At 46.9% G+C, this 25,075-nt stretch overlaps 1 protein-coding gene across 1 annotated transcript in view; it reads right to left on the bottom strand.

Moving 5' to 3' along the window:
* LOC141258620 (usherin-like) overlaps positions 1-24,762 on the bottom strand; it is a 224,593-nt gene extending 199,831 nt beyond the window's left edge. The window contains exons 1-4 of the mRNA XM_073673581.1: positions 24,708-24,762; positions 22,514-22,621; positions 19,601-19,784; positions 17,110-17,267 (exon numbers count right to left, since the gene is read on the bottom strand). Coding sequence (XP_073529682.1) covers positions 17,110-17,267; positions 19,601-19,784; positions 22,514-22,621; positions 24,708-24,762 — 505 coding nt within the window. The remainder of the gene's footprint in view (positions 1-17,109; positions 17,268-19,600; positions 19,785-22,513; positions 22,622-24,707) is intronic.
* Between the last annotated feature and the right edge of the window lie 313 nt (positions 24,763-25,075).

Genomic DNA, 25,075 nt, shown 5'->3' with positions numbered 1-25,075 from the left:
ATACTGCAGCTGCAGCCTCCTACTCTCCCCTTTTACAGAATGCAGTCTCACATCCATATGTAGGAAGACATACTGTAGCTGCAGCCTCCTCCTCTCCCCTTTTATAACATGCAGTCTCACATCCATATTTAGGAAGACATACTACAGCTGCAGCCTCCTCCTCTCCCCTTTCACAGCATGCAGCCTCACATCCATATCTAGGAAGTCATACTGCAGCTGCAGCCTCCTCTCCCCTCTCACAGCATGCTGTCTCACATCCATATGTAGGAAGTCATACTACAGCTGCAACCTCCTCCTCTCCCCTCTCACAGCATGCAGTCTCACATCCATATCTAGGAAGACATACTACAGCTGCAGCCTCCTCTCCCCTCTCACAGCATGCAGCCTCACATCCATATCTAGGAAGTCATACTACAGCTGCAGCCTCCTCCTCTCCCCTCTCACAGCATGCAGTCTCACATCCATATCTAAGAAGACATACTGCAGCTGCAGTCTCCTCCTCTCCCCTCTCACAGAATGCAGCCTCACATCCATATCTAGCAAGACATACTACAGCCTCCTCCTCTCCCCTTTTACAACATGCTGTCTCACATCCATATCTAGGAAGACATACTACAGCTGCAGCCTCCTCCTCTCCCCTTTTATAACATGCAGTCTCACATCCATATTTAGGAAGACATACTACAGCTGCAGCCTCCTCCTCTCCCCTTTCACAGCATGCAGCCTCACATCCATATCTAGGAAGTCATACTGCAGCTGCAGCCTCCTCTCCCCTCTCACAGCATGCTGTCTCACATCCATATGTAGGAAGTCATACTACAGCTGCAACCTCCTCCTCTCCCCTCTCACAGAATGCAGCCTCACATCCATATCTAGCAAGACATACTACAGCCTCCTCCTCTCCCCTCTCACAGCATGCAGCCTCACATCCATATGTAGGAAGACATACTGCAGCTGCAGCCTCCTCCTCTCCCCTTTTACAACATGCTGTCTCACATCCATATCTAGGAAGACATACTACAGCTGCAGCCTCCTCCTCTCCCCTTTCACAGCATGCAGCCTCACATCCATATCTAGGAAGACATATTACTGCTGCAGCCTCCTCTCCCCTCTCACAGCATGCAGCCTCTCATCCATATCTAGGAAGACATACTGCAGCTGCAGCCTCCTCCTCTCCCCTCTCACAGAATGCAGCCTCACATCCATATCTAGGAAGTGTAAGGCAGCGCTATTCATCATGTACCTTCAAAGGCTACTGGTATCTCAAAACACAGGGGAGATCCAGCCTCTGCCTTCCAGGGTAGTGGAGTCCCACACAGGGACCAGGCCTCCCGCCCTCCAAGGCTACTGGCATCCTAAACACAGGGGGATCCAGCCTCTGCCTTTCAGGCTTCACCAGGCTTCACACTCTCACGGTGTCCCACACACGGGGAACAGGCCTCACGCCTTTCTCTACACTGTTTCAAAAGCAACAAGTTTTATATATCCTTCAGTGCATACAGGACCTGTGCTGATGTCACAGTCGTGTGATCAGTCCTTCTGAGTGCACAGGACCTGTGCTGATGTCACAGTCATGTGATCAGTCACCTGAGGGAGAGGTACATGGTCAGCCAGAACACACCCTGGACCATTACAGTAATGCCGCAAGCCGCTGCATTACATATCCCCCCCCTCTGTTCAAACTTGTGGGGTTGAACACATAATATACACAATCACATTATAACCCACCGTTCTTGACAATTGCGCTGCTCAGCCCCTGGAACATTAGTCATCGATATTAGCCCATTCCTTAGGGACCTACCATCCGTCATTGTCACTGACTTCGTCAAGTCACATTTCCGGGTCGTAACCTTGTCAGACCTCCCCCACTCCCAGCGGTCAATACAGCAGTGTGACTCACATGCCCTTGTATCTAAGGTCCGGTTCGACCGTTTGTATGGGCCTCTCAGACCTGAGTTACTGGAGGTCTCACTACCTCTAAACCCACGCCCACTACTCTCAGGATATCTTGAAAGGTCTCTAACTTCAGCTGTAGCTATTCTGTTATTTAGGGGGCCCTTTCTCTGTCTGGTCTCACAATTTCTAGACGGCTGCCACCTTCTGCTGCTCAGGCGATGCTGCCTTTCCATTCGCAGTCTGGCGAGATTCAACTGTTCTACCTCTCGCAGGTAGGTCACTCGGTACTCCATTAGCTTTCGTATATATATGCAAGACTTTCTTCTGTTCCTACAGCGGAGAATGACACCATGCCGTCTTCATCTGGTATCCAGTCCTGACGATCACGTGGACTGCTTACTTTCATCACGCCAGACTTCTTTACCATCATTTGCATGGCTTGGCCATTTCTCCCAATGAGGTTTCTCACCAGAACATGAGGCACCCGGATGACCTCTTCCAGCAGACTGTGAGCTTTTCTCATAAGCTCCAGCTGTCTAACGGCTTGTTCCATCTTCAACCGGAGAAACCGCTTCGTGCGAATACATCGCCAGTGCATGTCACTTAGGATCGCCACCCTCTTCACTGTGACTTTGGTCGTGGACAGGACCACCAGCTGTTTAGCTTCTGAGGTCGAGTACACCTTACAGGCTCCCACAGCCTTCTTAAACTCTTCATGCACGGACTCACTGGTGCATTCTTCTCTCAAATCCTCGGGTACATCTATGAGGCACTTGTACCGAGAGGTTTCTGCCTCACCAGTGGTCTCCAAATGATCATCTGGCTCAGGTTTCAGGGACAACTGACTTTCAGCTTCTTCACCCTGTATGCTTCCCCTGAGCTGACTCACCGCTACAAATTCAAGAATTTTCATCTTGACCACTTCCCTTTCATACTTATCTTCTGTTAACACTCTCTTAGCTCTCCTCAGGTCCCCCTTCTCATGGTATAAAGGAGTAAGTGCAACGTGTTTGCCCTTTTCCTTCTCCAAGGAGGCCTCGTTCACTGAGTGATACTTTGCCAGGTGACCTTTGAGCACGAAAACTTCTTCCTCTAGCTCAGCTACTCACCTCTCAGCAGCCCATCTCTGAAGCTCTTCCTGCTTCAACTGCTCCTTTAACAGTAGAGTTCTCTCAGACCTCTCTGTCTCCAATTCGCCCACTCGGCTCTCAACAGCCAGTCTCTCAAGCTTCTCTTGCTTCAAATGGGCTTGTAGCGTCTCCTTGAGCTCCTTGATCTCGGCTCTTACATCCACCGAATCATCCGAGCTCGCATTATTCGAGGAGGTATTTGCTTCATACCTCCCATCTCCAGTGGCCAACTCCTGGCCCTGGTCTGTGACTTCTCCGATAGACTCCTCCATCTTTTTCTGCTCAGCTTCCATCTAGCTAATTCTTTCCTTAAGGCACGTCTCTGCCCTCTGGAGATTATCACAGAACATCTGCAGCTCCTTTACCTGAGCTTCCAGACCTAGGGTCTTTCTGCGGAGATCATCATTTTCATCACGGGTGTCCTGCAGAGTGGTCTAAACCACTTGGCGCATGTGGTCTGCATCCGCCTTATCATCCTCTAGTTTTTCCTTAACCTTGAGGAGATCCTCATAGTCTCTATTAATTTGTTGCAGTTCCCCACTGAGTTCACCATACTCCTTCTTGGATTCACATAGCTCTTTCTTCACTTGGTACAGCTCTAACTGTACCAGGGTGAAACGATCTTTCACCTCGCACAACTCATCTTCACACTTCGCTTTGTCAATCTCCAATTGAAAAACCTCCTCCTTGGTTTTGCGGCGGTCCTCCTTAATTTCCCGGAACATTTCCTTCCATTGGTTAACTTCCTGTCTGCTTCCTTCCAGTTCTCGCTGTAAGTTCCTCACAACCTGGTATATTTTCTGCCGTTCAGACTCCAGGCTCCGCTGGTCTGAGGACACGTTCTCTAGGTTTTCCCATAGTTGCTGCACGTCACTCTTATACTGCTGCCTGATAGGCTCCAGCTCTTGGTCATGACTGGCCACCTCCTCTTTCAGGGCTGTCAGATCCTGATCCTTCTGTCTCAGTGTGACGCCCTCCCTGAGCAGATGGGGGATACTCGGAGCCGGGCATTGCAGATGTTGTGGGGATGCAGTCGTGGCCTTGACCCGGTCCGTGCCCAGGGCTGTCACATAAAAAATGGGCTTTGGATGAGTGGTTGTTCGACTACGCCACCTGTGGTTTCTGGTGAAGGCCACCAGCGCCGCAACAGTCCTCCGAGGCCGGTGTTCCGGCAGCTTGGTTGGTACTACTCCCCACAGGCGCAGTAGGCCTCAGGGCAGTGTTAGATCTGGAGAGTAGTGGTGGGTGAAGTGCCGCGCAGGAATGAACAAATGGAGGCAGTAAGTGAAGTCATCCAAGCTTTACTCACTTTGGTGAAGCAGCAGCTGTAAAGCTTCTCTCAGCTTCTCGTGGCGTGCTGTGGCCACCAGGAAGGGGGTTCAGCACTTCCCAGGTAGATCAGGAGCACCTGTCAAGACCCCGTTGGTGTGTTCCTCTCCTTCTCCTTCTCCTTTTACTCCCGCTTGTGTCCCCCCCTGGGATACACTAAGCCGCCGGGCTTTTCCAACAGTGACGTGAAGTACACAGTCACCCCTCTTGCAGCAGGAATCCCTCTGGCTTGGCCAGAGTGAAGAATATGTGGCACCCCTGAGGGTTCAGTCGCCACAGGGGTACTGCACCTCAGATAGAGGTGTGGTATCTCCTCTTCCAGGTAAGGATAGAGCATCACCCAGGAACCCACTTCACACTCAACACTACACCACTCCTGTCCTGTAGGGGGCCTAAATGCACCAGGGTGCTGCCCCGGCCCGGGATAGAGGAGATGGGGGGAACCAAAGATAGGGGGAACCATGTAGTGGGTGAGGGTGAAGGACACACTTTTAGGATGCACTTATAGATTCATATGTATCCAACGGCCATCTTAAGTTCAAGGTCTTTGATTGTGGTCTTCTGCCAGGGTCCAGCACGAGTCTGCAGCTGACTGAAGATACACGGTCCTCGTACTCTGGCCTTGAGACGAGGAGCAGGTCAGAGTTAACCACTGTCTCTACCCGGTCAAGGTCCTGACCTAAGAAGGCCTTGGAGGGGAGCAGAGGAGATAGGCTCCACAGGCAAAATGATCCCAGGGGGATACGGACGGAGCAGAGTCGCCACCTGTATTCTTTATTCTGGCCTAGTCAGAGGGATTCCTGCTGCAAGAGGGGTGACCGGCCCCCGATATCTGACTTTGTTACTTCACGTCTCAGTCAGAAAAGCCCGGAGGCTTAGTGGATCCCAGGGGGATATGGACGGAGCAGAGTCGCCACCTGTATCTCTCACACTGCGTTTATCCAGTGGGACCCGGCTTTACACCACGTTCGAACCACACACAGTCAGGAGAAGACTTAGTGGGAGAACTTACCAAGGAGAGGAACACACACCAGAGGGGTCTCGACAGGTGCTCCTGATCTACCTGGGAAGTGCTGAACCCCCTTCCCGGTGGCCGCAGTACGCCGTGTGTAGCAGAGGGAAGCTTTGCGGCTAAAGTTCATCTACAGTGAGTAAAGAACCGGATGACTTCACATACTGCCTCAGCCTGTTATTTCCTGTGCGGCACTGCACCCACCATTCCTTCTCACACTGCCCTGAGGCCCGCTCCGCCTGTGGGGAGCCGTTCCATCTTAGCTGCTCATAGCACCAGCCTTAGTGGACTGTTGCAGCGCTGGTGGCCCTCACCAGAAACCACAGGTGCCGTAGTCGAGCAAACCACTCATCCTAAAAGAAGCCCATTATTTTTATGTGACAGCCCTGGGCACAGAATGGGTCATGGCTACGACTGCATCCCTCTAAACATCAGCAAGGCCCGGCTCCGAGTAACCCCATTTCCCAGGGAGGGCGAGGCGTCACATACTTGGCGTAGTCGGCAGGACTGCGTGCCCGCAGCAACGGAAGAAGATAATCCCCATTGCCGCCGGGTACTGCGCGCCTTTCACAAAAGACTGTCGTTACACACTCAATGTGGCGCCCGCCCAAGAAGAACGGACGCCATTATGTGCAAAAACAACAGCAACCTAAGACCTCCCATCGTGGGCCTGGCTCCCCAATGGCGCCAAAAGTGCCGACCGCCCCCTCTAGCAGAGACTGTCCGCATAGTAGTGTCCGTCAAGACGGATGGGACGTCCCAAGCAGTGCCCCGTCAGCCAGCCGCCCTGGAGTCACCCCGAAAAGAGGAGGAGAAGCAGACCGCACCCTGCAGCAGAGATGGACGCAGCCAAGGAGATGCCCTCCGTCGCTGGCCCACCAGCTGCTACCTCCCTCAATATGGAGGGAATCCACCTGACCGCGGAGGAGGCCGAGTTCCTCCACGGTGAAACGCAGGATCTTACCCGGAGGGTTGAAGAGGCCCAACAACGGGCCGCCGCTGGTTGGAGGGAAGAGGTGCTGCGGAAAATTAAAGCCCGCCGCCAGAGCTCGTCGCACCTGAATATGGAGGCCTCAGCCCAGGCGGAGGAAGCCCAGGAGGCCCTGTGCAGCTGAAGAGCGGTTAAGGATGAAACCCCTATCCCGGGCGCGGGACGCACCGAGGCCCTCCTGGATCTCCTGCCGTCACCCCTCTCTCCGGGCGCCGTCGTTTGGGAGCAACTCTTGGCTCCGGAGGCCGAGGCCCAAGCCACCGCCACACCCGGAGGCCTGCTACGCCTCCCGACTTCCGACCCGGAGACCCCTGCACTCACCTGGGTGTACACCTGCCCCAACCCGGACTGGTCCGCACCAATAGAGGGCCCGCAGCGGCCCCCGCTATTGCCGCTTCCCGCACTTCCGGTCACCTGCCCGGCGGCAGAAGAGTTTGCCTGGGACAACCAGGGGGGCGACCTGATGGGCTTCCCCCAGGAGACCCAGTCCGAAGCGTGGAGGCGGGAGGAGTTCTGCCGTAAGGAGCTCCTCCAGCTCGACAAAGAGCGGTGAGGGAGGAGGATCCGCTGCGAGCGCATGGAGGTGCACACCAAGGCTGCAAAAACACAGGCCCGTCAGGCGGAGGCCACCCGTCCAAGCCCCCGGGAAGAAGGCCTTATCGTGCGCTTCCACCAGGAGGCAGGATGGGGCTTCATTCGTAGCCACAGTTCAGCCGGGACGTCTTTATCAACCGGCGGGACGTCGAGCCGCAGCTGGAGCAGGGCCACCCTGGCCGGAACCTCTACCCGGGTGATCTCGTGTCTTACACCCGCCACCACGGGGAGCGTGGGTGGTATGCCCTGGATGTACACAGAGTATTCAAGAAAAATGCCCCCACGCACCTAGCTACAGAGGACCGGTCAGGCTCCGTCGGAAAGAATGAGCCTTTTCCCCGGTGGGTATACCACTGTTAAGAAACCCTGGAGGATGCACCTCCCTGTTGTGTGAACTTTTTCTTTGTTTTCGTGTTTCCTTTTTGCACCCGGTTATCCACAAACATTTGTCCCTGCAGACGCTGAGCATGAGACAGACTCATGTTGTAAATAGTTTGCACCTATTTAGGTGCCCCTTATTGGTTTTATGCAGAACCACTTCTACCTCTACCTCTGACCTCAGAAGCAAAACCTGTCTGGTGTGGCTCTACTGGAGGTCCAACTCGGGATCTCCATGCCCTGCAGCCACCCCAGGGCCTATGTTGAGGGTTTTGGGCAGGTCCCTCATGCTGCTGAACTGCACTTTTCTACAGTGTTTTCTACATGCATAATGTCTCTTTAATGTTTTATATATTTATACTATATATATCTTGCAACGTTAAAGTGTCCAAACCTCCCATAAAGGGAAGATTGTTTTACTGTTTACAAAAGCATTTAAAATTTTGAATGTCTGTACCAACACTTTGCTCTATGGCAGCCCGCGTATGTGCTGTGTTTCACCAGGGGGGAATGTGGCGCCCCTGAGGGTTCAGTCGCCACAGGGGTACTGCACCTCAGATAGAGGTGTAGCATCTCCTCTTCCAGGTAAGGATGGAGCATCACCCAGGACCCCACTTCACACTCAACACTACACCACTCCTGTCCTGTAGGGGGCCTAAATGCACCAGGGTGCTGCCCCGGCCCGGGATAGAGGAGATGGGGGGAACCAAAGATAGGGGGAACCATGTAGTGGGTGAGGGTGGAGGACACACTTTTAGGATGCACTTATAGATTCATATATATCCCACGGCCATCTTAAGTTCATGGTCTTTGATTGTGGTCTTCTGCCAGGGTCCAGCACGAGTCTGCAGCTGACTGAAGATACATGGTCCTCGTACTCTGGCCTTGAGATGAGGAGCGGGTCAGAGTTAACCACTGTCTCTACCCGATCAAGGTCCTGACCTAAGAAGGCCTTGGAGGGGAGCAGAGAAGATAGGCTCCACAGGCAAAAGGATCCCAGGGGGATATGGACGGAGCGGAGTCGCCACCTGTATCTCTCACACTGCGTTTATCCAGTGGGACCCGGCCTTACACCACGTTCGAACCATACACAGTCAGGAGAAGACTTAGTGGGAGAACTTACCAAGGAGAGGAACACATACCAGAGGGGTCTCGACAAGTGCTCCTGATCTACCTGGGAAGTGCTGAACCCCCTTCCCGGTGGCCATAGTACGCCGTGTGTAGCAGAGGGAAGCTTTGCAGCTAAGGTTCATCTACAGTGAGTAAAGAACCGGATGACTTCACATCCCGCCTCAGCCTGTTATTTCCTGTGCGGCACTGCACCCACCATTCCTTCTCACACTGCCCTGAGGCCCGCTCCGCCTGTGGGGAGCCGTTCCATCTTAGCTGCTCATAACACCAGCCTCAGTGGACTGTTGCAGCGCTGGTGGCCCTCACCAGAAACCACAGGCGGTGTAGTCGAGCAAACCACTCATCCTAAAAGAAGCCCATTATTTTTATGTGACAGTCCTGGGCATGGAACGGGTCACGGCCACGACTGCATCCACCTAAACATCAGCAAGGCCCGGCTCCGAGTAACCCCATTTCCCAGGGAGGGCGAGGCGTCACAAATACAGGTGGCGACTCCGCTCCGTCGGTATCCCCCTGGGATCCTTTTGCCTGTGGAGCCTATCTCCTCTGCTCCCCTCCAAGGCCTTCTTAGAACGGGACCCTGACCGGGCAGAGACACTGGTTAACTCTGACCCGCTCCTCGTCTCAAGGCCTGAGAACGAGGACCGTGAATCTTCAGCCAGCTACAGACTCTTGCTGGACCGTGACCGAAGACCACAATCAAAGGACCTTGAACTTAAGGTGTCCTCCTATTATAAATGATTCTATAAGTGCTTCCTGTAAGTGTTTCCTCCACCCTCACCCACTACTTGGTTCCCACTATCTTTGGTTCCCCCCCATCTCCTCTATCCCGGAACGGGGCAGCACCCTGGCGCATTTTGGCCCCCTGCAGGACAGGACTGGTGTAGTGTTGAGTGTGAAGTGGGGTCCTGGGTGATGCTCCATCCTTACCCGGAAGAGGAGATACCACACCTCTATCTGAGGTGCAGTACCCCTGTGGCGACTGAACCCTCAGGGGCGCCACATCAGTACTGTACAGGAGGTTGCTACTGGCAACATCACCTCCTCTTCTTCTAAAAGAGGATCTAAACTCGGAATAAAGGCACACAGCCTTGCATTTTCTTTATTTGCCCTTTCAGTAAACTCTACAGGAGCAACTTTTTTGTGGCCCTTGCGCCGTCGACGACGCCGTCTCTCCCCTCGTCTATCCCCTCCTGACCGAACTCTCTTTCTACTTTCATAGTGTCACCGTCAGTTGTGGGGTCTGTGTCACTCCCCATGGTGTCGTGGACCAACAAGTCACCTCCCACCTTGATGTCAACCCCTTCTACTGGAGCTACCCCGTTATCAACGGTCAAATTGTCATTTTTAGGCGATACTAATCCACAATCAGTAACAAATTTTAGTTTCCTATACTCCATGCTCTTTTGAAAATACGCCCCCTTTTGAGACTCCGCCCCCTTTTGGACACCCACACCTGTAGGGGGATTTTTACAAAAAAAATCAGCAATAGTCTTAGGACCCAGTTCACAACATCTCTTACCACCTACCCGTGCACTCTGGGATAGTACCGGCGCACCAGGAGAACTCACAGAATGGTCCGCTGCTGCCTTTCTGTAAAGGGCCAACAGCTCCTGCCCTTCCTGCACCACGACCTGTTGTCGTTTCTCAAATACCTGCTGTTGTTTCTCAAATGCCTGCTGCTGCGATTTTAACAGGCACTTTAATCGCTCAATAGCTTCAGTCTCATTTGCTGCTCCCGTCACAGCCATCTTTATCTGCTCCTGCATTTCTTCAGGACACTCCATTTTTCTGCAGGACGTTTGCAGCCAGTCATCTAACCCCGTCTCCATTCCGTCTGGAGATACTGCACCATTCATGGCCATCGCGGTACACTATTCACACTAGACACTTCACACCGCTCTCCCCGGAAAATTTTCGTGGCCCCGCCGAGACACAGCAAACCAGGTTTGAGTGCGAGGACAATTTTCGTAACCCCGCCGAGTTACAGCAAGATGCTTTAATCTTCGTGACCCCGCCGAGCCACAGCAAGATGCTTGCATCCACACTCTGTCCTGTGCCGTTACCCCTAGCATCCAGACTGCAGTTGCCCCTAGCAACCAGACTGTAGTTGCCCCTAGCAACTGGGCTGCAGTTGCCCCTAGCAACCAGGCTGCAGTTGCCCGCATTCTCCATCACATGTAAGGCAGCACTATTCATCATGCTGACGGACACTCGCTTCACCGGGTCAATTAAAGCACACATGCAATGTCTTTCCGGTATTTCACAATCTAGCATTTATTATTTATCATAAACCGCTCATAACCGAGTCCATCTCAGTGGCTCGTCGACATATTACACATATGATGTCCAAGAGCCTTTCCAGTGACAGATATGTCCACTCGGCTCCAGATACAGCCTTCAGCAAGGTAACAATATAAATGTCCACATCAAACAGCGTTTTTACCTTTGCCGGGGTTTAGCTGCTTCAGTCAGTTCGGTTCTGCCACCGCTGTGGCTTCACGGCTTCCCAGATGGGGCCTCCGGGCCACGTACCTTCAAAGGCTACAGGTATCTCAAAACACAGGGGAGATCCAGCCTCTGCCTTCCAGGGTAGTGGAGTCCCACACAGGGACCAGGCCTCTCGCCCTCCAAGGCTACTGGCATCCTAAACACAGTGGGATCCAGCCTCTGCCTTGCAGGCTTCACCAGGCTTCACACTCTCACGGTGTCCCACACACGGGGAACAGGCCTCACGTCTTTCTCCAAACTGTCTCAAAAGCACCAAGATTTATATATCCTTCAGTGCATACAGGACCTGTGCTGATGTCACAGTCATGTGATCAGTCACCTGAGGGAGAGGTACATGGTCAGCCAGAACACACCCTGAACCATTACAGTAATGCTGCAAGCCGCTGCATTACAGAAGACATACTGCAGCTGCAGTTTCCTCTTCTCCCCTTTTACAGCATGCAGTCTCACATCCATATCTAGGAAGACATACTGCAGCTGCAGCTTCCTCCTCTCCCTCCTTTCCTATCTATCATTCATTGTTTTATATATGTTAACTTGTTTGAAGTCTGAAAAGGTTCATGAATTTTTACACATAGGAAAAGGCAGGAAAAGAAAACTATACAGATTGTTGGAAAATGAGAAAGATGCCTCCTTTCCCTACAAAGTTTCATGGCTCCTGGTGATTTACTGATTCACGCAAAATAAAAATGGACACACTTTACATAGGACCAGGCTACTGACAAGCTCGATTGTGTAAGTCCTTGTGTTACAGCATATTTTATTAGAAGTATGTATTATAATGTACCTCTGTTATTCTCCCTGGAAATATGACTAAACTGACAACTTAGCGTTACCATTATTCAATTGTGAACATATGTTCCTTCGCTTTCTGACACTGTCCGCATTGGTTGGACAGTGCGTGATTGTATTGGGATTTGCTTTTTTAACTAATGAAATTGTAATACACAGAGATCAATTTATTTAGAAATTTCCAGTAGGAATAACAAAGAAACACAATGAAGCAACCTAAGGAAAGCAATTACTAAAACAGACATTACAGACCTGCTTACAGACCCCATCTAAGGGACGTCCACATGTACAATTTTTTCTCTGCAGATTTTGCCGTGGATCTCCAACAAATCTGCAGCAAAAATCATTCAGATTTGTCGATTTTGATACATATCTACATTGCACAGGGTGAAATCCGTGGTGGAATTTTGTGTTATAAATTGGAATACTACAAATTTAATTACATTTTTTTTTTGTAGAATGTGGATGACATTTGCCGCTAGCTAAGTGAACAAAATTATTAAAATCTCATCTTCGCAATGCGAATATTTTCCCAAATTAAAAATTTAAAAATTTGCAGCGTGCCATTTTTGTCTGTGTAATTTATTACAATTCTAAATGGGAAACGTGCTGCAAATCTGTAACAGAATTTGCTGCAGAATCTGTAAATATCATCTATTTTGCTGCTATTTTAATAATGCTGCACATTTTCTTTCTGGATTTTAGCAGAAAAGTGCTTGAGATTTGCAGCTTTTTACAGGTTCTGCTGCAGATTTGCCACAGATTTCACACTTTGCTTTACGATGGACGAAATGGGCACTAAATTCAAAGCACAAAAATTGACATGTTGCAAACTTCTCCATGTCTATCTCCTTGCAGAGAAATTTCCAGAAGTTGTAAATTGCAATTTACTTAGCTGGAGATTATTCAGCAAAATTTTCCGCATGGAAAATCTGCAGCAAATACTCTACTTGTGCATTTACCCCCCCAAAATTGCAATATCGGTAACTTTGCACTTTTGCTGTTCTAAATCCTTGACCCACCTAATAGAATATGAAGCACGGTACTTGAGACAGTGAATGAAAGGCGAGTAGCCTTTGTAATATTTTATGTTCCTCCATCCTAGCGGAGGAAGGCCCATATGAAACAATTTATACTAAGTGTAAATGGCACTTTTGTTATTTGGTGTCAGATTTGCTATGAGTATAATGACAAGCTGCCAAAACAGATTTCGAAGCAGACTAAAGAACAAGGTTTGTGTGCGTTAATATTCCCGGCACAGCGGCTTTCCATAATTTACAAGCCAGCGCCGATAGTTTATTTAACATTTATGAACTTACAATGCAATCAGAAATTCATTATTATCCGTACAAATAAATAGTTGATATGTGACGAGTTCTCTGCCGGAGAAAGTGGGACACGTGTCTCAATAAATGTTTTCTTCTGCAATAACTGGAGTATAATTTGTCAGCGCATCGGAGAGCTGAATAATTAAAAGGAAACTGTAAAGACTCCAATAAATACAATACATGGGTGGATTGCGGCTTGTTTTATGGAGAGCCGGGTATCAGGTCTCCTCTGATACAAGGCAGTGACTATGAAACACAGATCTTTTTTTTCTTTCTTTCCAGTTGTGTTACAATGTTGCTAAATATTACATTTATGAGGCCATAAACGTTTCATTGTAGAAGCTAATAAAATGTAACAGTATTATTCGCAGGATTGCCACATTGTAATTTCTACGATAGGAGGCCGGTTAATGGCTTACAAAGAAAAAGAGGTCCCATAAAACCAGGCTTTCCATTATGCTGCTGAGTTTTGCTACCCAGAAGAGAAGGTCTCCCCAACATTCCTTTTATCCCTTGGGACTATTTAATATTAGTGAGGATCGGGCCAACCAGGACTGGGTCCCTTCTTTTTATGGGCCAATGCTAGCACATGTGCTACATTTATGGTATAGATGCTTCTCTCTGGTAGCTGCTTGGATACACAGAGATACAGGGTTTTTAAATCAAAACAGAATAAAGTTTATTGTCCTTCATATACTTTACAACTCAAAAATGAAAAGTCTTTCTTCAGCACAAATGAACAAAACAGTCCTTTCTTCAGCACAAATGAACAAAGCAGTCCTTTCTCTGGGAAAGACAAAGTAAATTGAAACGTCTCATCAACAAGGCACTTCTCAGTCTCTAGCATAGACTGTCCATGATGAACTGTCTTTCTCCAGCTCCAACAGAATCCCTCTACTGAGCTAACCCAGATGCCTGTTATTAGACCTGTAGGCCCTGGACTGGAGTATGGTAGTGACTTTTCGCACCCAGGTTCTTTTAGTCGCTCCTAAATCCCGGATCCAAAATCTAGTCAAAAATAAAATCATCTCAGTAACCTATTATTACTGGTGCATTTTTTTCCGGGATTTAAATCACCGAAACCAACCACCTCGGTGACACAAATCTGCCATCCAGAACCTTACTTCCTGCTTTCTTACAATGCCTTTAGTATCGGACTGGGAGGTCCTTGAGCCCACCAGAGGAAATCATTCTGAGGGTCAGATAAGATATTTGCCCTAATGGCAATTGACTTTCTCCAAAGTCACCTCCAAATGGGGTCTGGTATTATGGGGAGGTGAGTCTGACCCAAAGACCTTTTAACGTGGGCACCTAATATGTTGTACAATCAGTTATAAGAATATTTCTAAATATCCTTGCAAACAAGACACTAATAAGTCAATAAGCTGTTATGATACTGTAACAACTCACTCGGAAAAATAGATAACACACTAAAATCTGCAATTGACCCTGCTGGTTCCTGTACAGTATAGAGATCCTGACCCCACAGTCCCTAGTGGTTCCTGCGTGAGCTGACATAGCTCTAACCACCAACTAGACAATGGCAACTCGGACCTATGCTACCTGGAAGGCCATCAAGTGCTTCATGTTCGTCCTAAAGAACCAGAGAGCAGAGCAGAGTGCAAATTACCTACAGAAGGGAAAGTGTGCTGAAATAGAAAGAGATCCCAGCAAACCATGAAATAAGAAATAAGAGATTAAATACTTAGTGCTAGAGAATATGCTGCCTATGACGCGCCCAGGGGATGGGGACGACTCGGTACCCGGGCCTTTACCTGGTTTTGGGGATGTCGCGGTGGTCGGCTCCCAGGCCTGTACCCTGTGGTAACTCTTGAAAAAGGGGATTGGAGCTTGGATAGAAAATAAAAATAAAGTAAATAGTTTGTGACGCCACCTGTGGTACCTGGTAAGGATTACCAGCGTTGCTGCAGACCTCTGGGGGGGGTAATGGGATGGCAGCTGAGGTGTTCTGCTCCCCACAGGTGGAGCGGGCCCCCTTGGGCAGGGATGGTGTGAAAGTATACAAGAGAGAGGGGACCCAGCCGGGTCAGAGGAAGAACAGACACACACACACCGGGGCTAGTTTCAGTACCTTTACTGCAGATGGTAGTCAGGTACGGAAAAGGGGTACTTGTAGGTGGCGTGCACTTCTGGACTTGCTCCCCAGTGAGCGGGTGTAAGGCCTCCTTTCTGTTTCTTCCTGTCTCTCTCCCTGGAGCTTCTGACCTGCCTGGAACAGGGTCTAGCTCCCTTGATGTTTCTCTCACCCGTCTTGCTTGGCTGCGAGGGCTTTCCCCCTGGTTACCACGATCCCTGGACGCTGGGGCCTTCATGGTACCTAGTCCTCTGAATGTGCGGTATTCACGGGTGGACTGAGGGATATGAAATCCTGCTCAGTATGCCGGATTCCCTACTGGGCATAGAGATCCCAATAGGCTCGGGCCCGGTGCCCGGCTTGCATCAGGGGACGAACTCTCTGTGGTTCCTCTGTCCCTCATGGCTCTTCTCTTCTCTTTGCCTTCTAGCCCACTCTAGACTCTCACTGGCCAGACTAGCCCGCAGCTTGGGCCTAGCCTGGCTTTCAGCCACACAGACTTCAGCTTGTCTGGTGCTGCAGCATCGTGTCACCCTCTCAGCTTCCCACTGACTGACTTCCTGAACTCCACCCCCCAGTATATATATACCTGACAGGGATCCATCTAGTGGACTTGGGTGGGGTCTGCATGTATTGAGGCCACTGGGGAGAATCCATCTGTGCAACACCCAGGAGTTCTGTGACAGCCTGTAGCCGCAGGGCATCACACCTACTTCTAAAAAGAAACAGAAGATAGGTGCAAGGTAAAGAACATAAACAGCAGAGAGGTAAACCCTAGCTGGTCTTTCACTAACTGGCTTAAACTACAGCAGTATGGCTGGACATCAAAATGAGATTATCACCAGCTAGAAATACCAGTAGAGGGAAATATATAAAGCCGCACCTAAAAGGTGATAGAGCAGACAAATGAGTAAATGGAAACACCTGTTACCCTAAAAAGACTGAAGCAAGTATAACAGAAACTAAACACCCAGAGAAAAGGTGTATCTGTTGTGGCTCAGCGGATAGAGAAGCTAACCACAAAGCACAGGCTCAAGGGTTTCAAACCCAGATTCATGACACGAGCAAAGCGCTGACTTGAATCACTTTTTGAAGGCCTATAAATCATTGCTGTTGGATGCTTATTTTTCCATGTAATCAGGAACTCTGTTGCTGACAACATAACTACTGAATGGGGATAGCATTTACCATTTTTCAGTCCCCATACAGTTGGTATGACTGATGAAACAGCCCTTAAATGAGCAACTATGCTTTTTTTTTTTGCTTTTAATTCTTGATCAGTCTTTGCAAATGCATGACATTTTGCAATATACTTCAAACCCTTATTCTGCCTACTTGTTGCAGTGTTGTTTTAACTGCCTAGTTCAACCTCCCTAAAAATCTGATGTCAAGTGACGCTCAGCAAAAATCCATACTCTACTTACAATTAGACTACGAGACGTTACCTGTCTGACTATTCAGGGTAAGTCTGTAACTTAGAGTATGGATTCTTGCTCAGCAGTAGCTGAAAGCAGATTCTTAAGGAGCCTAAACTACGTAGGTAAAACAGCACTGCAACACGGTGTTTGGAAGAAAAGGGGGCAAAATAAGGTAATGAAGAATATTACAAAAATTCAAATATTTACAAAGGCTGATCAATAATAAAATGCACTGATTATGAAACTGTTATATCGTTGATCAGCGCTCATTAGAGGCTGAAATTTGACCTTGTAAACCACCTTACATCTCAGTATAGTGGTTACAGGTCTTTCCATACTTGCCCTTAAGGGAAACCCAGGTCACAAAAAGATTCAGCTTTGGTTATTGGTTCATGTTGATAATTTTATATGACATTCTTTTAAAAAAAAATGTTTTGGTATATGTTGTAATAAATAATTGGCCTCAAAATAAATAAATAAATATCATAATTAAAATAAATATACCTGGATCTTTCCAAGCCACAAATGCAGAATATGGTCCCAGGACAGTGATATTATGAGGAACAGGAATTTCCTGTGGAGCTTCGATTGGAGTTTCTACTACATAGACATGACTAATGTTGCTTCCTGCTTCATTTTGGGCCTCCAGCTGGTAGAAATAACTAGAAAACAGAACAAAACACATTTACATGTTGATGAATGGTACTAGATATTGATAAAAATTGATCGCTTCCAGCACTGATCACCAGAAAGTGGCCATACACACCAGATATTGCCAGAATCTCAACCGCCCAACCATCTAATCATTATAGGGACACCCTGACTCACCCCTCAAGGGGAAAAGACGGCAGGGCATTTTGGATTTAAACATGCCCAATTCTTTTCATCCTCTTGCCCTCCCTCTTTTTGCTACTATCTCTAACATTGAGAGAAGGGAGGCGGAGAGCAGAGAACCATGAAACCCAAGAGCAGGCCTGTTGACGGATTTGTAACTTGCTTGCAGATCACTCAGCTAGATAATGGAATTACGTTAGAAAATTTTCAGTGAAAGCTATTTAGAAAATTGTTTCACTTTGCATTTTGGAAGCGAAGAAAAAACAATAAGAAAACGCTGTAGAAAGGTGTACATAGTAGATATGAGTGAATTGACTTTGATATATTTATATAATATATTTGCCGACGTATTAAATTTGTGATTTGATTTATGAAAATTGCCAAAACAATGCCCGCCGCCAAGTTACGCAAAGCAAAAGATTTTATGAACCAGAGAAGAAAACGACAGTCAGGTATTGATTATGGGGAAACGGATGGTAGCTGTTCTTCACTAGATGGGGCTTGGCCGCGCTCCATACACTTGCATAGAGCAAGACCGTGCCCACTAGACTGATTCTGCCCGGAACTATGCATATGGCATACCTGACCGCCATTCCCAGGGAGGGCACAGTGCATGGGAGGATTCCAAAAGTCTGTGGTCATGCAGAGTGACTGCACATTTTTCATTTTAGACTGGACAACCCCTTTAATGCCTTTCAGCCATCATATTACTTGGTATAGCACAGCTAATTAGTGATGTGTCACTTACTGGGCTGCTTGGTGCAGTTTTGATAGAATCTCAGTTTTCTCTGCTGTAGATGCTGAGCTGTGCATAACTCCGCCCATACCACTGATTGGCAGTCTCCGGTATACATTGTCAGCAAGCTGCCAATCAGTGCCGGGGATGGGGTTACACAGATTAGCTGGACTGCTTTGCACGTGAGATCTAGTCTGCACACAGCCTAGTATGGGACACATCACTGGAATCAGGCTCTCTCACCCTATAACATGCTGTTCCCAGATTACGGTAAATAGAAAAAACACACTGACAGATTGCATTTAAGATGGCTGGGGAGGTCTCGTGCATTTAGTAGGAAATAGAGGACAGATAAATATGCTGTCCAAAATCAGTCCCTGCACTGGTGGACTCCATGAGGCCATGTATAAGACGATCTCCCTTTTATTCCACAATGATGTCAAACTGATAGCGGTGCAGTATTAATATTGACACGTAATTATATGCCAGCAACATGGCAGCTTAGTAATTACTGTTGAATTATGATGCTGGAACATGAGTTTGAATAACAATGTGCCAGTGGGTGCAATGATTAAAGGGGTTGTCCGGGACTTTAACACTGATGGCCTATCCTTAGGATAGGTCATCAATGTTTGATCGGTGGGGGTGCGACACCTAGAACTTCCACCGATCAGCTGGAACTGCTCAGCTGTGGAGCTGCACAGCACAGCTCCGTCAACCGTATAGTGGCCGTGACCAGGTACTGCATATCTGCCCCCTATTCAAATCAATAGGGGGTGGATATGCAGTACCGGCCACAGCCACTATTCCGGCAACTGAGCATTTCCGGCCACCACCGACACTGGGAACAGCTGATCAGCGGGAGTGCCAACTGTCGCACCCCCATCGATCAGACATTGATGTCCTATCCTAAGAATAGTCCATCAATGTTAAAGTCCTGGACAATCCCTTTAAGGATTGAAAAAAATCAATGTGAGTGTGAGCTTTGGGATTTCTTGGTGCCATTAATATAGTATGTACCAAGTAATATATACAAAGATATAACAAAATAATACATAAAGATCTGGTAATTTTCGGCTCTGTCCCTTTAAATATTGTCTGCAGCGGGGATAGGGAGGGTATTTTTTTCACTTTAAAAAGCGGCTAAACTATTTATACTAAAGTCTTTCCTTCGTTTTTATGGATGATCTCCTTTTATTTCTGAATTGCAGGGGAAAGCAGCCGGCAGTCAATACTCGTCTCTTCAATATGTGCAATGACAAAAGTCCTGCAGGGGATTTTGTCAATGGCGTTTAATGATTAAGCAATAACGATTTTTCCCTTTTTAAAAGAGGAAGTAAAAGTCTTGTTTGTCCCGTACCCCAGATACAATATCATTGTTAATCATTGCTTGAAAGCTTAATATAGATCAGCGTTAAACATTACCTGCTGTTGGGCTGCAGGCCAATATCGGTGAAATTCAGATATTCACCACTTCTTGTGGAAATGACTGCCCCGTTCCGTATCAGTCTATACTCAGAAATCATCCCGTTGGGCTTCTCGGGTTGCCTCCAATATAGTTCCAGCGCTGATGAATTGATTGTGATGTGGAGAGGATCCTGCCAAACTCCTAGACCATGAAAAGAGCAGGAGACTCTGTTATTTCGCTGTTGTTTAGATGGTGTTTTATACATATTGTTCTATTGTGTTGTTTATTTTACTACTTTCTTAGATTTATTTGACAATACTTTATAGGAAGAATAAAAAATGTTGAGGTTTGTTTTTCTATCCTTTTATATGACACATAGGTATCAAAGAAGGGACTCCAGGCTCAGGACCCGGAAAAGATAGTTGCTATAGAAAACAGGTAAGTTATACATTTTCATTGGTTCGCAAACATATTTAGAGGATCCTAGCTATTTAAAAGGAATCTGTCAACAAGTTTTTTGCTTTTTAATGTGAGAGTCGCATAATGTAGGGGCAGAGAACCCGATTCCAGGGATGTGTCACTTGTTTAGCAACTTGTAGTTTTAATACAATCAGTGTTTTATCAGAAGGAGATTATCACTGCAGGACTAGGTGTCGCATTCATGGCAGTCCAGCTACTCTCTATAACCCTGCCCCCAGCACTGATTGGCAGCTTGTTGACAGTGTACACAGGGAGCTGCCAATCAGAGGTGTGGGCGGGGTTATGCACAGCTCAGCATTCTCTACAGCAGAGAAGACAGGGATTATATAAAAACTGCACCAAGCAGCCCAGTAAGTTACACATCGCTGGAATCAGGGTCTCTGCGCCTACATTATACTGGCTGCTCTCAGATTACATAGCAAAAACCTGCTGACAGATTCCCTTTGAAGAATAACTAAACTTTTAACATTATCTTTTTCATTGTTTAGGAACTTTAATTATCTGTTTTTTTTTCATTATGGATAAGCACATAAAAGTGACTAAATGGCCAAAGCCAAATCCATCTATCTATAGATATAAATTAATTATATACATATATACAGTACAGACCAAAAGTTTAGACACACCTTCTCATTTAAAGATTTTTCTGTATTTTAATGACTATGAAAATTGTACATTCACACTGAAGGCATCAAAACTATCAATTAACACATGTGGAATTATATACTTAACAAAAAAGTGTGAAACAACTGAAAATATGTCTTATATTCTAGGTTCTTCAAAGTAGCCACCTTTTGCTTTGATGACTGCTTTGCACACTCTTGGCATTCTCTTGATGAGTTTCAAGAGGTAGTCACCGGAAATGGTTTTCACTTCACAGGTGTGCCCTGTCAGGTTTAATAAGTGGGATTTCTTGCCTTATAAATGGGGTTGGGACCATCAGTTGTGTTGTGCAGAAGTCTGGTGGATACACAGCTGATAGTCCTACTGAATAGACTGTTAGAATTTGTATTATGGCAAGAAAAAAGCAGCTAAGTAAAGAAAAACGAGTGGCCATCATTACTTTAAGAAATGAAGGTCAGTCAGTGCGAAAAATTGGGAAAACTTTGAAAGTGTCCCCAAGTGCAGTTGCAAAAGCCATCAAGTGCTACAAAGAAACTGGCTCACATGAGGACCGCCCCAGGAAAGGAAGACCAAGAGTCACCTCTGCTTCTGAGGATAAGTTTATCCGAGTCACCAGCCACAGAAATCGCAGGTTAACAGCAGCTCAGATTAGAGACCAGGTCAATGCCACACAGAGATCTAGCAGCAGACACATCTCTTCAACAACTGTTAAGAGGAGACTTTGTGCAGCAGGCCTTCATGGTAAAAGAGCTGCTAGGAAACCACTGCTAAGGACAGGCAACAAGCAGAAGAGACTTGTTTGGGCTAAAGAACACAAGGAATGGTTTATCATAGTGTCGCATAAACCAACAGTTAGTCCATGAAAATAAACACAGCCCACTGGGGAAAACAGGAAAAACAAAGCAACAATGGTAACACAAGGAACACAGTCCTTGTAGTAGCAGGGATCCGCCTGCTGAGAGTTCAGCAGCAACTCCACATGGTTCAGGAACAAATATACAAAAGCTCCCTTAAGGATCTAGCTTCTCCAGACACTGAACTCTGAATGCCTCAGATGGCAGAGTATTTAAACCCCCCAGACCACACCCCGAGGTGGAGATATGGTGAATGGCCTCCTGCCCTTCACAAAAACCACTCCCTTTTACAAATGTACTTAACCCCTCTCAGCAAAAAACATGCTGGAGGAAACTTAATCATTTTAATTCACTGAAGCTAACAGCCGCAGGGAAACATATCTCCCCTCCAGCACTTTACCAGTGACTTTGTCACAATATATGTATATATATATATATATATATATATATATATATATATATATATACAGTATATATACATACATATATATACATATACACACACCTATATATACATATATATAATTTTGGTTATTTAGTTACTTTTATGTGACTATCCATAATGGAAAAAAAATCTTAGAATCTTGCATTTCTTATATTCACAGAAGGCTGAAATTTCCTGTACCACACTAGATAGCTTTGCAGTATAGATAGGAGCAATACCAGCAGAGTCATCTCATTATGTGGGGAATTTCATGTTCTTTTCTCCTTCTGAAGGTCTAGAAAAAGCCAAATAGTAACAATATACACATAGATGAGAATCACAGATAAACTGCAGCTCCTCTGTCACTCCCTGTTCTTGGTGGGAGGTGCTTTATATGAAGCTCTTGTGTTGTCCATCTCCTTGGTTTGGAAACCCCAGTACAGCTTATTTACAGGCACCATCAAAACATCTGGTGTCGGCAGACAGGTAGACAAAGATAAATGCATCTGAGTTCACATGGTACATTTATGTTACCTATGAGTACTTACCTTCAGGAGGAGCTTGTGATGTGCAGCCTGATGCTGTTTCACTACTATTGCATCCTACAGAAGTGCAGACGGTGAGGAAGAAGAGATATTGTGTAAATGGCTGAAGACCTAGAGGAATGAGATCAAGAGAGAACATTTAATAAAAAATCCCCTAAAATACAAAACAATAGAGATGGACCTTGTTATATGTAGTAAAATGGTTTTAGTATAATCTATAAATTACATTGCACCATTTAAATCCTGTTCATGTGATCGCTCAGAAGGAAAAGAACACTCATGGTTCCGCTATAAACATGCACAATTGCTAAGCAAGCAGGTTTATCTAAATGGAGAGAGGGGAACAAGCCATAACTTATGTATGGTTAACTTTACTATTTTCATGATTGCAGAAAACCCAAAACCAAATTATTGGTGTTATTAGACCGTTTTTGCTAGGAGCATTTACTTCTTCTACCTGTATGAGTAGACCAATCACAAGCAGGCGCCGATACAGCAGAAAAGGAATTGATAGAGACAGATGTTTCTGATCTTAACTTTATGCAAATTTTGTTCAGAACTCCAACTTCTCACAATATAAATTCAATTCAAAATCACAACATACAAGCAAAGCAATTGACAGACTGCAATTCAGATCCTATAGACAAATATAGCATAAATGTCTCCCGACAGAGAATTGCAAAATCATTTTTTTTTTTTTTTTCATGCTGGCTGTTTTGCACTACTCATTTCAGAATTTGTTTATCCAAAAGAAAAAGTAAATGTGATGCTTGTCACTACTTACAGACATGCCGTAAGGTTGTGAAGTCAGAGAGTCTGAGGTCAAAAGCCAGGAGGGTACGTGATAAACAGAGGTTTGAGACAAAGGTATAGTCAAGTCACAGTCCGGGGTCAGAATTCCAAGAAGGTAGCGGATCAAGACAAAGGGACTAGGCAAATGGATAGTCAAAGACAAATCCGAGGTTGGTCAACAAAGATCAAAACACTAGAACTCAAAGCACAGAGCAAACAAACACCAAACTGAGCAGAGCTACAACTGGCAGAAATAAAAGGCATACAGCCAGCTGAATAACCTGGGAATTATTCTGAGAAGGAGACCCAGCACGCCCTGGCTCTGATTGGGTGACTAGTCTGTCACTCCCCACACTGACAGCTCAGCATGCCCAAGCGTCAGTATCATGGCCGTAACTCACATGACTACTCAGTGCCGCCCTACTCACCATGCAGCTCCTCCTCGTGTCAGGCTGTCCCGCTGAGTTTGCTTCTTTCAGCACTTCTCAACACTGCTGCATCTGCATGTGGTTTCCATTTAGCTTTAGGGGGCTTTTCTAGTCTCTGCAGTAATTTAACTCTGCTGTGTCCTGCAGAGATTAGGTTCTAGGCAGCTCTTTCCACCCCTTCTTGCCCGAATGTTGGTTCCTAGCCTGCTAGCCCCTGTTTATGCATTTCTCAGTATTCTGTCTCCCATTATCGACTCGGCCTGTTTACCCACTCAGTTTGACTTCTCCATCCTGGACTTTGGCTTTTGTTTTGTGAACTCCGGAGCGTCTGACTACCCTTTGTCTTGCCCTCCTGTACCTCTGAGCCTCCGGTCAGCTTTTGCAGTCCTGGGGACTGCCCTGGAGTGGTACCTGGTGTCTACCGGCAGCCCAGCCTATTCTCACCATCAGAGGCTCTAGTAAAGGCCCGGCCCATGGTGCAGTGGGTTCACGCCCACCAACGTTACACTCAGATTGGATGGTTGAGCTGTTTATCACGATACTGACACAGCTCAGCACGCCCCTGCCCCAGACTGGACGGCTGAACTGCCACTCACCACACTGAGAGGAGGAATCGTGACAGTAAGGAAGGACAGATAGGTATCCCCCAATGTATTCTCTAAACGTTCATGTTTTGATTGAGAAACATTGTATCCTTCAGTATTGAGAAATGTACATTGGTCATTTTTCTGAAAATTAGGCAGGGAGCGATTGGGCCTTGGAGCAAGAGTAACAGATGGCATCCTGTCTATCCCACCCTCATTTTGACCTGCATAAGGCAGATCACTGTAGGCAGCCAAGCAGAGTAGTCTCTGGCATCCACCTATGGTCCATCCATAACCTTGGTGGGTTCTAGTATCTCCCTAGGGTTGTTTGGTCCTGATCCAACCTTCTTTGTGAAGCACACGTCATAGTGGTTGTCTTAAGAGAAGACTTACAAACTGAAGGAACCCAGTGGCCCTTTTCTTGACCATTTGGATGATGATGTTCCATGTTGGTCACCTACCTGAAGATATCTGAGGGGCAGATTACTTTTTTGGTGCACGAGTAGCCACTACCATATAGTTAAGAGCCTTCGATTAATTGATAACCTTGGGCATTCTCCGTTACATCGTTCAAAAGAAGATGACCCTTTAATTCTAAATTTGCCCTTCTAAATGAGTTTACTAAAAGCCCCTGATTCCTGGTGACCCGTCTGCATTTACCAATAACTATAAATCTGTTCAGCCGGCAGTTCGATAAATGTAAACTGTATAATGTGAGAAGCGAGCGGCAGAAGTAATGTCGAAAGGCAAACGACAGATAG

This window comes from Phyllobates terribilis, unplaced genomic scaffold, assembly GCF_046119375.1.
Source record: "Phyllobates terribilis strain yellow unplaced genomic scaffold, ASM4611937v1 Scaffold_3__8_contigs__length_932513732, whole genome shotgun sequence".
NCBI classification, from domain to species: domain Eukaryota; kingdom Metazoa; phylum Chordata; class Amphibia; order Anura; family Dendrobatidae; genus Phyllobates; species Phyllobates terribilis.
Note: the sequence above shows the minus strand (reverse complement) of the source record. Positions and strands in the feature narration are given on the sequence as shown.